Source organism: Crotalus tigris, unplaced genomic scaffold (assembly GCF_016545835.1).
Source record: "Crotalus tigris isolate CLP2741 ecotype Arizona unplaced genomic scaffold, ASM1654583v1 scf7180000018304.516572, whole genome shotgun sequence".
Lineage (NCBI taxonomy): Eukaryota > Metazoa > Chordata > Lepidosauria > Squamata > Viperidae > Crotalus > Crotalus tigris.
Window position 1 is genome coordinate 221,963 of NW_024096932.1, and position 15,528 is coordinate 237,490.

The 15,528-nt window shown below is 36.9% G+C and overlaps 1 protein-coding gene across 2 annotated transcripts in view; it reads right to left on the reverse strand.

Annotated features, from left to right (window-relative positions):
* Positions 1 to 15,528, reverse strand: part of ITGAV (integrin subunit alpha V) — a 78,031-nt gene that overhangs the window by 9,647 nt on the left and 52,856 nt on the right. For both annotated transcript variants that reach the window (XM_039349969.1, XM_039349968.1), the window contains exons 15-24: positions 14,898 to 14,999; positions 13,969 to 14,027; positions 11,757 to 11,911; positions 10,686 to 10,823; positions 10,046 to 10,113; positions 3,431 to 3,578; positions 2,461 to 2,553; positions 2,187 to 2,266; positions 487 to 567; positions 286 to 391 (exon numbers count right to left, since the gene is read on the reverse strand). In XM_039349969.1, coding sequence (XP_039205903.1) covers positions 286 to 391; positions 487 to 567; positions 2,187 to 2,266; positions 2,461 to 2,553; positions 3,431 to 3,578; positions 10,046 to 10,113; positions 10,686 to 10,823; positions 11,757 to 11,911; positions 13,969 to 14,027; positions 14,898 to 14,999 — 1,030 coding nt within the window. The remainder of the gene's footprint in view (positions 1 to 285; positions 392 to 486; positions 568 to 2,186; positions 2,267 to 2,460; positions 2,554 to 3,430; positions 3,579 to 10,045; positions 10,114 to 10,685; positions 10,824 to 11,756; positions 11,912 to 13,968; positions 14,028 to 14,897; positions 15,000 to 15,528) is intronic.

Sequence of the window (15,528 nt, forward strand, 5' to 3'; positions counted from 1 at the left end):
AGGTTATAGAAGGCTGCAATATTCCACATATGTGTTGAACTGGCCATGCTGGCTGGGACATGTTGGAGTTGAAATCCAGTAGCTGCAGAAGACAAAAGTTTAAAGAAAGCAGGAGTAAAAGAGTGCCTGAAGGAGATATTTGGCTTTTACTTTGGAAATCAGTAAAGCACCCACAGGGTTATCTGTTCAGCTTACTGATACAACAAGAAGTAATGGTGAAAAAAAAAAGCATTCTGTGTCTTCAGGATCTATGATTATTATTTATTGTTCTGAGCATCAACATACCTCATAGATGTGTTGAACTAAAGGTCCTATGTCATCCTCTGTTTCTGGATTTTCTTTTGGTTGCCAGTTTGGAATTGGGAGGAAAATATGATCAGGAGAGGAGACCCTAAATTGGATGAGGAAAAACAGGAATGAATGGACATGGTACATGGAGCAGAACCCTCAAATCAAGGCAGAGGTTGTGAAAAGATCAGCACTCACCCTCTAATTTCTACAGCAGCTGAAATGGCCAGGTCCACTTGATATGAGATCACTGGGCTTAGGTTGTTAAACAAATTGGAGCTGTAGAATAATACAGTTATATGGTAAGGTTCAAGTTTTGAAATACCATCAGATTCAGAAGTTTGGCTATACCAGAGATGAAGCACTGAATTCTATTCGGGAGCTTATTTTTCCTGTTCCTTTCTATCTTTTTTTTTACAATCTTTTAAAAATGTGTGTAAGAGTTCCCTTCTGCTACTCTGCAGAACATCAAAGAGGAAATTTATAAATGGAATACTCTCCTCAAAGGAGGTAGTGTGAAAAATCCCAGGCTCCTAGGGGCCCACTAAGGATGACAAAACTACTCTTCTTTTCATAGTTGCATTTGTAAGGTCAGTTATTTGGAGTCTTTTTGTCTAAACTTCCTAAAGTGTTGGATAAGGAGGGAAAAGGGTGAATGTTGCAGTGCCACTGAAGTTGCTCACAAGGACGAACGACTGCTGTGGTGCTGCAATATTCGTAATGGGACTTGCTCGTAAACACTAGGAGGCGCTCATCACGTAACTTCAAACAAGCGTTAAGTGAATACTCATAATTCGGCGATTACTTGTACTAAAATACCTAACTACTAATTTTGTAGTTAACAACAATTACTTTGGGTGCCATCTTAAAAAAGGTTTAGAACAGAGTTGGTTTAGAACAGGGGTAGGCAACCTCGGCTCTTTTATGACTCATGGACTTCAACTCAGGAATTCTGGGAGTTGAAGTCCATGAGTCATAAAAGAGCCAAGGTTGCCTACCCCTGGTTTAGAACAAAACAATTCTTTAAATACAAGGACCACCAAATTTATTAAGTAAAAGGACACTTTGAAATATTCCAGTTCAGATACTAATGGCCCAAAAGGCTAGAAATGAAACTTAATGAAATGAAATTGGAACTATATACGAGGGCAATTTGGAAATAAACTTCTGTCTGGTTATCAATGACAGACACTCGCAGATACAGAACTTTTATTATACACATTAGAAAACTACAATATTATATTACTTTTCGACATGTGCGGGTGAGCATTATCATGAACCAACACCACACCGGAAGCCAGCATGCCCGAACACTTGTTATGGATGGCTCATCTGAGTTTTTGTAACATTTCACAGTAGACTTCTGAATTGATGGTTGAACCATGGTCCATGAATTTCACTAGCAGAACTTCTTTGGCATCTTCACATTTGGCGGGATTTTCTATGGCACCAGTTCCAATGTGGTGTATGGTTCACGATAATGCTCGCTCGCACATTACTAGATGCACCCAAGAACTTTTGAAGCATTCCATTGGGATATTTTTGACCCCCCCCCCCCAAATAGTCTAGATTTGGCAACGAGCAACTACTACTAAGGAATTTCAAACCTTACAAGACTTTATGACAAGTGCCTCAATTTGAATGACAATTATGTCAAAAAATAATGTAATGTTGTAGTTTTCTAATATGTATAATAAAAGCTCTGTATTTGTGAGTATCTGTCATTGATAACCAAATGGAGGTTTATTTCCGAATTGCCTTTGTATAGACTAAAATACTACGCTCCTATATTTTCATCTTACACAAGGTTTTCCATATTTTAAAGTATTAAAAGTAACATAATTAGTACCAGATAATCATATTTTATAACAAAAACACATTATGTATGTGTTCCTTACCTACGGATCTGTAGATCAAACTTGACAGAAGTATCCATCTCAGATTGTTGATGAACACTAAAATGAAGACCAGCTGAGAGCTTTAACACAAGAGAAAATATACAGATTTTAATAGGCAACATTCAGAAAGAGACTCAAGCTTGGATACTACTGTAGCTCTGAATCAAAGTGTGACGCTGTCTCTCTATCCCATTCTAGCAAGCCCTGCTCTATGGAGGGGTTCTCCCCTTCTTTCTTCCAAAGACAGCAAACAAAGAGATGAATTCATTCTTACCTTTGTTCCTGCTTTCATAGGATTTCCAAGATCACAGACAACCAACCGAGTTTGATTCTCGGTCTTAAATGCACATGAAAGTCTTGCAAGAGCCTGCAATGAATACATTTTTTTTTTCAAAATTAAATAGCCAAGGTACAATAGTTTGTTTGGTACACCAGGTAAAGTGCTCAGATACATCATAAAATAATCATTACACTTAAAATAATAAATTATTTGGCTTAATTTACTGGTCATCAGATGCAAAACAGCAACAAAAAATGCATCTGCACTTTCTCCTGAAAGAGTGAATTAAGTCCGTAGTCTAAATTTTTCACTTATACTTACATTTTTCCAAGCAACAACCATCATTATAATAACATCATTAGGCATATGATGCAAAATTTTGTAAACAGATTCCAATGTCATAAATTTGGATTAAACAGACATTCAGAAATAACAGGTACCACTTCCCCTAAACATTCCACGATACATTTAGGTTTTGCTACATTATATTCTTTTTATGGCTATCCAGACGCCTAGTACCAAAAACTCACAGAAATTCCAATACATTACAATTTTCCTTGGTTGACAATGTAAAACTGTAACTGAACAAAATCAAGTAATAGCTTTTCAAAGGCAGAAAAGCTGAAATAAATACTTTTTTGTTAAGAAACCATTACAGAACAATTCTAGCAACTGTGGTATATCATGAGACCAATGTTTAGTGAAATCAAGACCAAAAGATGTACCTTTCTTCTGCCCAAACAATGTAATGGGCTTCATGGTCCTCTCTTTGGGGAAGGAGACCTGGTTTCCATTTGTATTTGGGTGATGGACTGATCTATTACCAGCTCTCACAGAAGATACAGAAGAATAGCTGGATTGGGAACTGATCCTGAGACTTTTTGCACCGAAAGCTGAAGCTGAAGCTTTGAGCTACTACTCTAATGAGTAGCAATAAGATCATTCACCCAGGTCCTCAACGTACCTCATTGTTGCGAACTATACCAATGAAGTCTGCTTGTGGTGGGATGGTTACAAAGAGTTCAGCTTCATAGGCTCCCTCGCCTAAGTTCTGAGTGTTGACAATTAGGGTTAATGGATTGTCGTCTCCAATGTAGATTTGCTTCTGATCACTGCAAAAAAACAAGACAAAATAAAAGTGATCCCTCTTCATCAAAATATTTTTGTGTGTGTGGCTTTTAGCTTCATTTAAGCTAAGAACCTTGTCTTATGGCCTCGGGCTTTTGCCTTTGTCTGCTGAGTGGATTGGCCAGCAGAAAGGTGTCTGATCTCTTTCTTTTAGTGTTTTTTTTTTTCTTCTCCCCAGAAAGAGATAGAGATTGCATGATAGAAGGAACTGGAATGATATAGAGACTGACAACTTTGGAAAGTGTTGCTGAGGAGATACCAGGTGACTATATGGACGTATAGAACGGTATAGGGTGAGACAGAAGAAAGAACAAAAGAGAAAGGATATTAAAGAGAGATTGAAGGGTTTATTGGATTATATAAAGAAAAAAGGAAAACGCTGGGAAAGCTTAAAGTTAACAGCTGAGATTGAACTGTTAGAACTTGTACTTGCATTAGCATTATATTGATAGAGTTACATAGATGGAATATACCAGCGATATTGTTGTTTAAACACCTGGAAGGGGAATAACGTAAAGGGGGAGAAAATGGAAGAACGAAAAGAGGGAAGTAGAGAGTGGATATTTTGTAAGAAGAGTAAGTGGTGGGAAAGTTTATTTAAAATGGCAAGCAATCCAAATTTAGCTAAGATTGGTGGGGGGAGGGGGGAAACGTAACACAAGGTTCCAGCCCTATGAGCCAAAGATTGTTAGATGACATGCTTCAAAGAGAATGTTCCAATCCACTTAACGAATTGCAGGCAATGATGCAGGCAATCCAGGAAGTCATGATGAAGAACCATAAGGAAATCAAAACGGAACTAGAAGTAGTTAGGAATGTTACTGGAGAAATGAGAGAGAAGACTGGAGGGAAAGGAATTATGATAAGAGGGAATACACATACTTTTGTAATAGACACAGATCATGGACTAGGATAGACATGCTATGGTTTACAAAAGAATTAGCCTCGGAAATTCAAGAAATTGATATCAAACCTAGCCTCTGGGCAGACCATAATCCGATATGTTTTCGCTTGAAAGGACAAAGGAGCAGGCCAAGATGGACTTTCCAAAGAGTGATTCTTAAAGAAAAAGAATTTAAGGAAAGAATGGAGAAAGAGATGCACCTTTTCTTTCAAGTGAATGACAATGAGGATATATCCTTGAAGAACATTTGGGATACGGCAAAAGCATACTTGAGGGATATAACAATTTTGTACATGGCCAAGAGAAACAAAGAGAAAAAACAATATAGAATGAGGCTAGAGGATGAATACAAAAAGGCCGAAACACAATTTCAGAGAGATCCTGAAAACAAAGGATTGAAAAACAAAATGGATTTAATTAAACATAAACTATGTATAGAGGATTCAGAAAAGTTAGCACAAAAATTACAGGCAGCTAAGCAAAATAACTTTGAACATGCAAATAAACCGGGAAGATGGCTAGCGTATAAACTAAGAAGGCAGAAAGAGAAGCTACGGATCATTAATTTGGAAGATGAGAAAGGAGAGATTCAGGGGAAGGAGACTATAAAAAGGGGAATCGCCCAAAGATACTATGAAAAACTATATAAGAGAAATGAGGGAAAAAATGCAGAAAGGATAATAGAATACTTAGAGAAGGCAGACATACCGAAGATTCTGGAGGAAATAAAATCTATGTTAAATGAGGAAATAAGAAAGGCTAAAATAATCAGGGCTGTAAATAAACAAAAGATCAATAAGGCGACTGGCCCAGATGGAATACCAGTGGAACTATATAAAGAACAACAAAGTGCACTCAATCAATACCTACTAGAAGTTTTCAACACTGTATTAACCGATGCTAAAATACCTAAGTCCTGGTCAGAGGCAAATATAATATTGATTCCAAAAGAAGCAGCGGAAAAAACACGGATACAAAATTATAGACCTATATCATTACTGAATTCTGATTATAAAATTTTTGCCTCAATAATGGCAGAGAGATTCAAAAAGTACCTAACTGAATTCATACATTCAGATCAAAATGGGTTTTTACCAAACAGACAGACTAAGCGGAATATAAGAACAATCTTAGATATTCTCGAATTTTATGAATCGCATAGTGATCGTCAAGTGGCACTTCTGTTCCTTGATGCACAGAAGGCTTTTGACAATGTCAATTGGCAATTTATGATCCAACAACTAAAATTAATGGATGGTGGGGAAAAATTTTTAAACGTGATAACCGCAATATATTCCGAACAAAAGGCCCAGATCATAATAAATGGAGAGGCCACTGATAAATTCAACATATAGAAAGGTACAAGACAAGGATGTCCTCTCTCGCCATTGTAATTTATATATACATTAGAAATTCTTGCTAGAGTAATAAGACAAGAAGAGCAGATTAAAGGATTTAAGATTAAGAAAGAAACATACAAACTTCAAGCTTATGCAGACGACTTAGCATTTATATTAGAAGACCCAGAACAATCAGGGCAGAAACTATTCAAAATATTGGAAGAGTATGGGGATCTGGCAGGTTTGAAAATAAATAGAAACAAAACAAAGATTATAACAAAAAACTTGACTAACATACAAAAAGGAAACCTCAAGGCAAAATTAGGTATACAAGTAGTTTCCAAATTAAAATATCTAGGGATAGTTATTTCAGCACACTGCTCATCAAGTAAAGAAGACAATTTTGGCAAATTGTAACGAATATAAAAGTAGATTTAGACCGTTGGAAAAATTTGCATCTTTTATTACTTGGGAGAATTGCTACAGTGAAAATGAACATGTTACCTAAAATGATATTCCTGTTTCAGAATATCCCAATTCAATTAGACAAGAAATTTTTCAAGGAGCTGAATAAATTAATCTTAGAATTTCTGTGGTCCAGTAAGAAGGCAAGAATAAAATTAAAGGCATTACAGGATGCCAAAGAAAGGGGAGGTTTAGGTTTCCCAGATTGAGAGCTATATTACCAAGCAGCGGCCCTAACGTGAATTAGAGACTGGATAACTTTAGAAAATAAAAGATGTTTACACTTAGAGGGTTATGACCTCCAGCAGGGTTGGCATGCTCACATATGGATGGGGCAAAGCAGAAACCACCAATATTTTTTAAGACATAAGGTTCGGCAAGAATTAATAAAAAGCTGGAATATCGTTAAACGTCAATATTACACAAAGATTCCGGCTTGGCTATCGCCATTGGAGGCAGTCACATATTCCAATTTGTAGAGAAAAGACAAGGCTATTATATATAAAGATATCTTGACAGAAGAAGGCTATTTAAAACAAAAACAAGAGCTAAAACAACAAGGAATAGACATGGAATGGTGGTCTTATCTCCAGATACAAGCAAGATACATGAAGGATAAGCAAGAATGGGGTATTAACAGACAAGATATGGGGTTAGATAAAACACTGCTAGGCCCGGAGAAAAAACAAATAAAAATATTTATAAACACCTGTTGGAACATAAGCTATATGAGGAGCAGGTTAAAGAAACAATGGTGACGTGGGCAATAGATCTAGGATATAATATAAATATGGATCAATGGCAGCAAGTATGGGAGCGAAATAACAAAATCACATTGGCGACATCATATAAAGAAAACCTGTATAAGATGGTTTAAAGATGGCATCTCCCTCCGGCCAGATTAGCCAAAATGTATAACATATATTCATCTATGTGTTGGAAATGTAAAAAAGAAAAGGGCACCTTTTTTCATGTATGGTGGACATGTAGAGAAGCACAGGTGTATTGGCATTTGGTCTGGGAATGGGCAATAGAAATGACTAGGCAAAACATTCTATACAAACCTGAGGCATTACTATTAGGAATACTAGAGAAAAATGTAAATAAAGAGGACACATATTTAATTATTCACATGGTTACGGCAGCAAGGATACTATTTGCTCAAAAGTGGAAAGCAATGGAAGTACCCATGAGGAAGTATTAATAAAGAAAATTATGTATTGCGCAGAACTAGATAGGATAACTAAAAGATTAAAAAATCAGGATGAAACAGAATTTTATCAAATATGGAATAAATTTTATAGATGGAGGGAAAAAAATGGAGGTCACAAATAAAGAGATAAGTTAAGATAGAGACCAGAAATGTATAGCTTGTATATAGATATATTATATGTAAATAATGTACAATATGGACTAAGATGTCAGTTAAAGACGATTTACCATGTTCAATGTTTTTAATCCTTTTTTTTCTTTGTACTCAATAAAAACTTAAAAATATATATTTTTTTCCAAATAAGACCTGTAGTTCAATGTCAGGATGGGAAACTGCTGTCCCTACCTCTATGGAGTTCTTTTTAGAAGTATTTTGAAGCAGAGAAGCAGATTAGATTTTTATCCAATACAAATGCAAAAATCACAGGCATTTATATAGTAAATTCCTATACATTGACAATCAGTAGCAATGAGAGAAGATAAGGAGTTTTTTTTTTCTTTTCTGTTTCTATTACCATGACAGGCAATTAGGATTTTCTGAAAGCTCCCCAGGAAGTAAAAGCACAACTATCCTTTGCTATAGAAGAGGGAATCTGAACCATGCAAGACCTCTGAATTCTGCTGTCCTGAGTTAACGATCCTAGGCATGATTGATTGATTGGCCAGTTTCAACTCTTAGTGAAAACATAGATTCTATACCTAACCGGGTCTTTCAAATCCTCCAGTGGTGTATCCATCACCATGGCGATTAAGTCCGTCCATCTTGTTCTGGTTGTCCTCTTCTCTTTCCTTCCACCTTTCCCAGCATTAGAGCTGTCTTTAGAGAGCTATGCACAATGTATCTGAAGTAGGTTAATCTGTACCTGGTTACATGTGCCTTGAGTGAGAACTATGGATTGATTTGTTTAATGATCCATTTGTTTGTTTTCTTGGCTGTCCACAGTATTCCCAGGAATCTTCTCAAACACCAAAGTTCAAAAGTGTCAATATTTTTTTTGTCTGACTTCTTCAAGTCCAACTTTCACTTCCATCCAGTCTCACAGGGAATATTATTGCCTACACTGTTTTAATCGTTGTAGGTTAGACCCTTCACAGCATTTGAATATCTTGTCGAAGGTCTTCATGGCTGTTCTACCAAGCATTACCATACAAACAATACTATTCTGGGCTTTATCTTTATGCTTAGGGACAATTAATAAAGTTATATCATTCACAAGGTCATGTTTGAGCCCCAAGACATTTTGCCCCTTTTATTGGTTTTATAAGCTAAGGCAATTCAGGATAAATGAATGTAGATTAGAGAAATGACAGGAGGAAGATAACTCTTTAATTGCTTCTCATATCGCAAATGTTGCCTCTTCTTTGTATCTTCTTCTTGCAGAGTCAAGATTTCTGTTTGTGGTGGTTAATTCATATTTTATATAGGTACATTAAAAGCTACATTAAAGGCAACATGGAGGAGAAAAAATAAGTTTCCAGTAGAACTTGTCTCTGTTGGTCATTTTTCTTTAAAATGGTACTTTCATTAAATATACTTTGTTGTCTCTCTGAAGTTCAGTCTCAAATTCATTTGATCTTTTGCATTTCAACAGGTGTAGTTTAAAAACTCTACAATAGTTGCATATTTGGAGGACTGAACTCTGTCTTAAAAAAACTAATATACAAATATGTTTAAATTCATTTAATTTCTTTTAATATAATTTAAATGGCAAAGTCTCTAACCACAGTTTCCAGGCTATCTAAAGCAGGAAATTGTGGTTAACTCTATGATTTAACATCATGAATTTTTGTGGAAGTGATATTCTGCCTTGTTTATTAGCGAGGCAATTAGCAGGTAGTCAGCAGATTTTCTCAGGGTAAACAAATAGAATATCATATTTAATATTACTCACGTGAGGCAAAAGTGAAAGGGCTGCAGGCATGGGCTAAAGATCTTTCATTTCCTACCTTAAAAAGTGAGGTATGATATGCTGAATTGAGTCAACGTTGTTGGCAAATCAAGATGGGCATAAAAATCACAAAACTTCAAAATTTCACCATTAATTTAGCATTTAGCTAGCTTGGCAGAAGTTTCCCAGATATGATTTAGCTAGATCAGAATAAATACTGCATACAAGAATGAAGCCTCTTCAATGCAACTGATTGCCCACTGCAGTGGGGAGAAGTCAGAGACCTTAGAATCTATTCTCTGGGTTTCTTCCTTTCATTCTTCCAAATTATTAGATACTTGGCTGATTGCTTGATGTTCAATTGCCGAGACACATGTACCTAATAGCTCTGTCTTGAGAACCACTAGGCCAGGGGTAGGCAACTGTGGCTCTTTTATGACTTGTGGACTTCAACTCCCAGAATTCCTGAGCCAGCCATGCTCCAAGTCCACGAGTCATAAAAGAGCCAAGGTTGCCTACCCCTGCACTAGGCCCTGCCTTGCCAATATCTGTTTTTTATCCCGTCTTTACATTTGTGCTTATTTACTCATTTGTTAATCATATTTATATACCTCCAGAATCAAGAATCAACCAGAATTTACCTGTCAACAGTCACTTTTAAATCTGGGCGGCAGATATTATCTTCCCCACAATCCAAAAGAATATGAGCCTAAATTTGAGAAAAATTAAAATTAAATCCCAAATGCAGTAACTTTTAAATCTGGGTGACAGATATTATCTTCTCCACAATCCAAAAGACTATGAGTCAAAATTTAAGAAAAATTAAAATTAAACCACAAATCCCTGACTGTTTTTCTTGCTTTGTCAGATTACTGAAGACGGATGTAACTCACTTTCATTTTATTTTGGCACTAAGCCAAATAATAATATAAAAAACTTTTCTTGTGGGAATAAATTTTACAATACTGATGAATAGCAAAATATCGACTTGGTGCTTGCATCCTTGGCTCAAGAAACAGTGTTCTTCTCCAACTCAGAAAAGGGAGAATAACATTAAAGAACTACTATTTCTTTTAAAAGAGAAATCTATACAATTTGGTTAGAAAAACTAACCCCAAAAAGGGGGGTGATTAATATCCTTTCTTTCTCTAATACAACACCCACAGAATAAATACAATGAATTTGTTAAAATATTTATATTTTTAAAAAATATCATTAACATTTAAAAATTATCGGTTGAAAAAAAAAAATAAAAGCATATTACATTTCCCAGCTTTATACCTGTCTGCTAATATTTGCAGGAGTGAACTGGTTGAGGATGGGCTGTAAACCAGTAGAATCCAAAGCAGTTTTGTAATCCAGTTGATATTCCATGAATATAGTAATTGGAGTAAGCTTATCTCGAAATTCAGATTCATCCTAGAAGAGAGAAAATGGGGGGTGGTGGTGTATGTTTTAAAATAAAACAAAAATCAGAACTGCAGAATTTGGCGACTATGACTTCTGTAAAATGTTGTTTGAGGGAGATAGGGTCAGAAAACAGACATCACAAGTCTGACCGAACTCTACTTTATTGATATAAAATATAGTAACAGAAAGCTGAAAGCCTGACTGATTTTTTTCCTTCCTCCTCCCTATCTCCCTCTTGCACTCTGCTGAATTAGAAAGGAGTCAGTCTGTATTTGCTTGCCACACTTTCTGTTTCCTGTGAGGAAAGCATGTTTTTGCAGATGTTATTTCTGTCTAGTTTTTCCAGTCATTTCTATTGCTCTTTACAAGGCTCTACCACAAATATTTGCAATTATCTATATGCATTGGGCTAGTGGTAAAGAGAAAAATAATCAGCTTAAAAATTCTGACAAGTTTGAGCAGGATAAAAGAGTCAAAGCACTACTGAGATCAGTGGATAGGTAAAGTGTTTCATTTCTTTATGATTAGTTTTCTCCATCATTGTGTGGAATTGAGGCAATTCCAAAGAAAATGTTTGATTCCAAACACCAAGAAATGTGACCATCCACATGGCTCATATTTCATTTTATTTACAGCTGGACACATTTGGACTTTTTGCATGGACACGGCCATTCCATTTAAAAATATAGGGAGAAGATATCTACGGTAAAACTAGATTGGGGTAGACAATCTTGGCTCTTTTATGACTCATGGACTCCTGGCTGGCTCAGGAATTCTGGGAGTTGAAGTCCATGAGTCATAAAAGAGCCAAGGTTGCCTACCCTTGAACTAGATAATATGCAAATCATTAAGTTGGCTCTTGACACTGGAACCTGCTAAGATAAACCATACCCCACAAAAAGAAAAAGTAAGCCAGGGCAAAGTACAGTTGTGTATTTTTACCCTTAAAAAAGCATCAAGTTCTTCACAACTCTTTCGACCTCCTTTGGAGACTGTCATGTTCTTTGAGTGACCAGGTTGTCTGTTGTGGAGAAACAGAGCTCGCCTTATGGCACCTTTTTGTTTAAGTTTGTCCAACAGGAGCTCCACATGGAAAGCTATCACCAAACACAAAAACATTTTAGTAACACAGCCTTTAGATTTGTGTGTTCCCTGCAGCAACCATTGGTAAGGTGTTTTTCTCAGAAGTTAGAAAGGCTGTCACTGAGAAGCATTCCAGGGAGATCCAACACCATTCATAATAGGAGGTAACAAGGGTTGCAGAATGCAAATATGTGGGCAACTGCTCTTGCCCTTTATATTAGATATCTTAGAGGACTTTTTTAGACGCCTACTTTGATGCTTTGTTCTCAAAGTGAAATAGGAGGCGTATACTCTAGTGCAGAGGTCTCAAATTATTATGAGGAGCCCATGTGGACTAGTTCATTAGCCTAAAGGCTGCAACAGACTTTTCATTCATTTATACAAATGCTACTTATTTTTAATCATTACTCTATTATATATATAGCCCGACAGAAGATGCTGAATCATACTTTCCACCATCCGTAGCAGTTCCAGCTAAAGATAAGAGATGGTAGGTGTAGCAATTAAGCAACATTATGAGGATGGCAGCCTCAAAGAGGCTATTTGAGTTGACAGTTGTTGAATTTGGCACCATGCCTGACCCCCCAGGTTCTTCCTCACCTACTCTGTCCTAGTGACATATCCTAGCTGGGCTCATAAAAGTTGATTCAGGAAGAAATGGGGCAGTACCTGCTTGCCCAACCCTTCCCACGGAAAGCCCTCAAGCTTCCTTGGATGGAAAGACTAAGAATGAGCCTCTCTGAGTAAACAAACAAACACGTGCTGTAAAATAATAACAGGATGACAGAATTGGAAGAGGTCCTGGAGGTCTTCTAGTCCAACCTCCTGCTCAGGCAGGAAGACCTAAACCATTTCAGACAAATGATTGTCCAATCTCTTCTTAAAAACTTCAAATGTTGGAGCACCCAAAACTTCTGGATTAGTTCCACTGATTGATTGTTCTAACGGTTGGGAAATTTCTCCTTAGTTCTAGGTTGCTTCTCTTCTTGATTAGTTTCCATCCATTGCTTCTTGTCCTGCCTTCAAGTGCTTTGCCCCTCTTCCTTGTGACAGCCCTTCAGATAATGGAAGATTGCTATCATGTCACCCTGAGTCCTTCTTTTTATTAGACATACCCAATTCCAGCAACTGTTCTTTATATGTTTTGGCTATATACGCTATATTTTGTATGATATATAAAGGTGGGATGGATTCAGCTCTGAAAATGTGCTAGAGGACCCTATGTTACCTGTAAGTTTAAGAACTATGTTCTATCATGAACTTCATATGCAAATGTATTCACATTCTCATCTTGGCAGATATTTGCAGCAACTGGATGACCAGGGCACTGAGCTATTTTGTGTGCCCTCAATCCTTATGTTCACGGTCTGATAAATAATTAATCCTGAGCTTTCAATATCAGAGGCCAGATGGATGTTGTCTGCCAGAAAGCTCAAGCTGCTTCTAAAGTAAATCTGTTTCTGGTCAGCAATCAGCACAAACCCATCAGCCACATTCTAGGTCAGTGGTGGCGAACCTATGGCACGGGTGCCAGAGGTGGCACGCAGAGCCCTCTCTGTGGGCACGCACACTGTCGCCCCAGTCCTAGGCCTTCAACTGGGTTTCATAAAACCTTTTCGCTTTAGGCCTCCACAGCTGCGTGCAAAAAAAAAAAAAAAAAAAAGGTTCAATCAGTCAATTTCAACTTCTCGCAGGGAAAAAAAAGATCTTGCAAAGTTGGAATTGATTGATTGAACTTTTTAGTCCCACCCAGTCTGCCGTTACCACCGCAGCCACACCCAGCCAATGGGCCACACCCACCTAATTGGCCACACCCAGCCAATGGGCCACACCCACCCGGCACCCGACAATGCATAAGTGGGTTTTGGGTTACAGTTTGGGCACTCAGTCTCTAAAAGGTTCGCCATCACTGTTCTAGGTAGTACAGAGCAGCTTTGTTTATGTCTTACACTGGTGGAGCTTGGACTAGCTCCCAAAGTTTAAGGACTGTCAATTTATAGTATGAACACACAAGTGCAGTATGTTAAGCTATTATTTTACATGTGCAGTAAAACAAATCTACAGAACTTACTGAGTTCCGTGGGCAGATTCCCTTTGCCGTCAGCTTTTAAGCAGAACTTTACTTTAAAACTATTGAGAGAATTAAAGAATAATTAAAAGACAATAATTTTTTTTTTTGAGATGAGACAGGCCAAGTGCAAGATGTAAACCTATGAATATTGAAAGAGTATGCATTCTCATGTGCTCTCAGGCCAAAGTTTCAGAACTGGGACTAGGATCCAAGTCCAGTGCAAGATTCTTGATCCCAAGAGTCATTAAATTTAGTTTTAAAATAAGCCTTTACCACTTCTTCAATTTGCAATTATTAAATGTATGTTATTACTAGATTAACTGATCAGTTCCATATGTACAGAGCAATTTTAGATGCTTAATTTCAATCAACTTTGAGGAGTCTAAGATGTGCTGTATATTTGAGACTGAAAGACGAAGCTCAAGAAACTTTTCACATAGTTGTAAGTCTCATTGAAAGATTGGGGATGGAATGATTAAACAAAGGCATGGGCAAATTTACACCATTCAACAGTGAATTACTTTTCTGAGTTGAGTTAGCCTTCAGTTTTGTTCTTAACCATTCAAGAAAAAGCTTAGAATTCAGATTCATGGAATTCAGCACAACTCAAATGGGGCTTTACATCCTATACAATGAATCTAATTCCTTTCCCATTTGGAACAGCCTTTTACAGTGTTATAAACATGAAGAAGGATTTCGACATAGTCCACTGCTTTCGAAGAAAGGAAACTGAGAATCAAATATAAGGAAGCAACCTTCTGCAATGAAAATCATGCATTTAAATCCTGCGATAAGACTAGGAAGCACGGTGAAAGGAAAGACACTCGCCCTTGCATTATTCACTTTCAACAGCTACACATGTTCCTGGTTCCTTACTTTGACTTACAATGTTAATTGCAAACACTTAATGGGGAATCTATTGAACTTACCAAGAAACCTTTTGACCATTTTCTTCACAGATTTTTTTCTCTGGATTTAAAATTGTTGGGGTAACTTCTAATCCAGTGTTCACAGTAATGACTGGCCGGGCTCTTTGAAAAGAAACAAAGGAAAACTAGAAAGGAGCATCTGCATAAATCGCTAGACAGTAAAAGGTGAAGCTGTATATACAAAGGATTTGAAGAAGGAAGTAGAAAACAGCGAGCGGGAAAATATTTTGGACAACAATTTTAAATAGAAATAGTCACCAACCTAATCAAGGGATTTGGACAACTCTGCTATGAGAATTGGGGGCTTTTTTTGGCTTAGGTATCCACAAAGCTGTAGAAAATTATGTGTGGAACAGACAAAGAGAATGAAGAGACATTTTCTCCTGTTTTCATAGTACAGGGACTTAAAATCAGCTAATAAAGTTGAATGGAGAGAAATACCAGGGAAATTAGTATTTTTAATATTTTCCTCCCAGCACATAGTCAGAATTGGTGAATTTAATCCAATAAGATACAGGAATAGCTAGCAACTTGGATGGCTTTAAAGAAAAAGAATCAAATTCATGACAAATAAATTTTCAAGTCACAATGGCTTCTAAATCAGAGACAGCATGTTCCTCAATAAAGATTG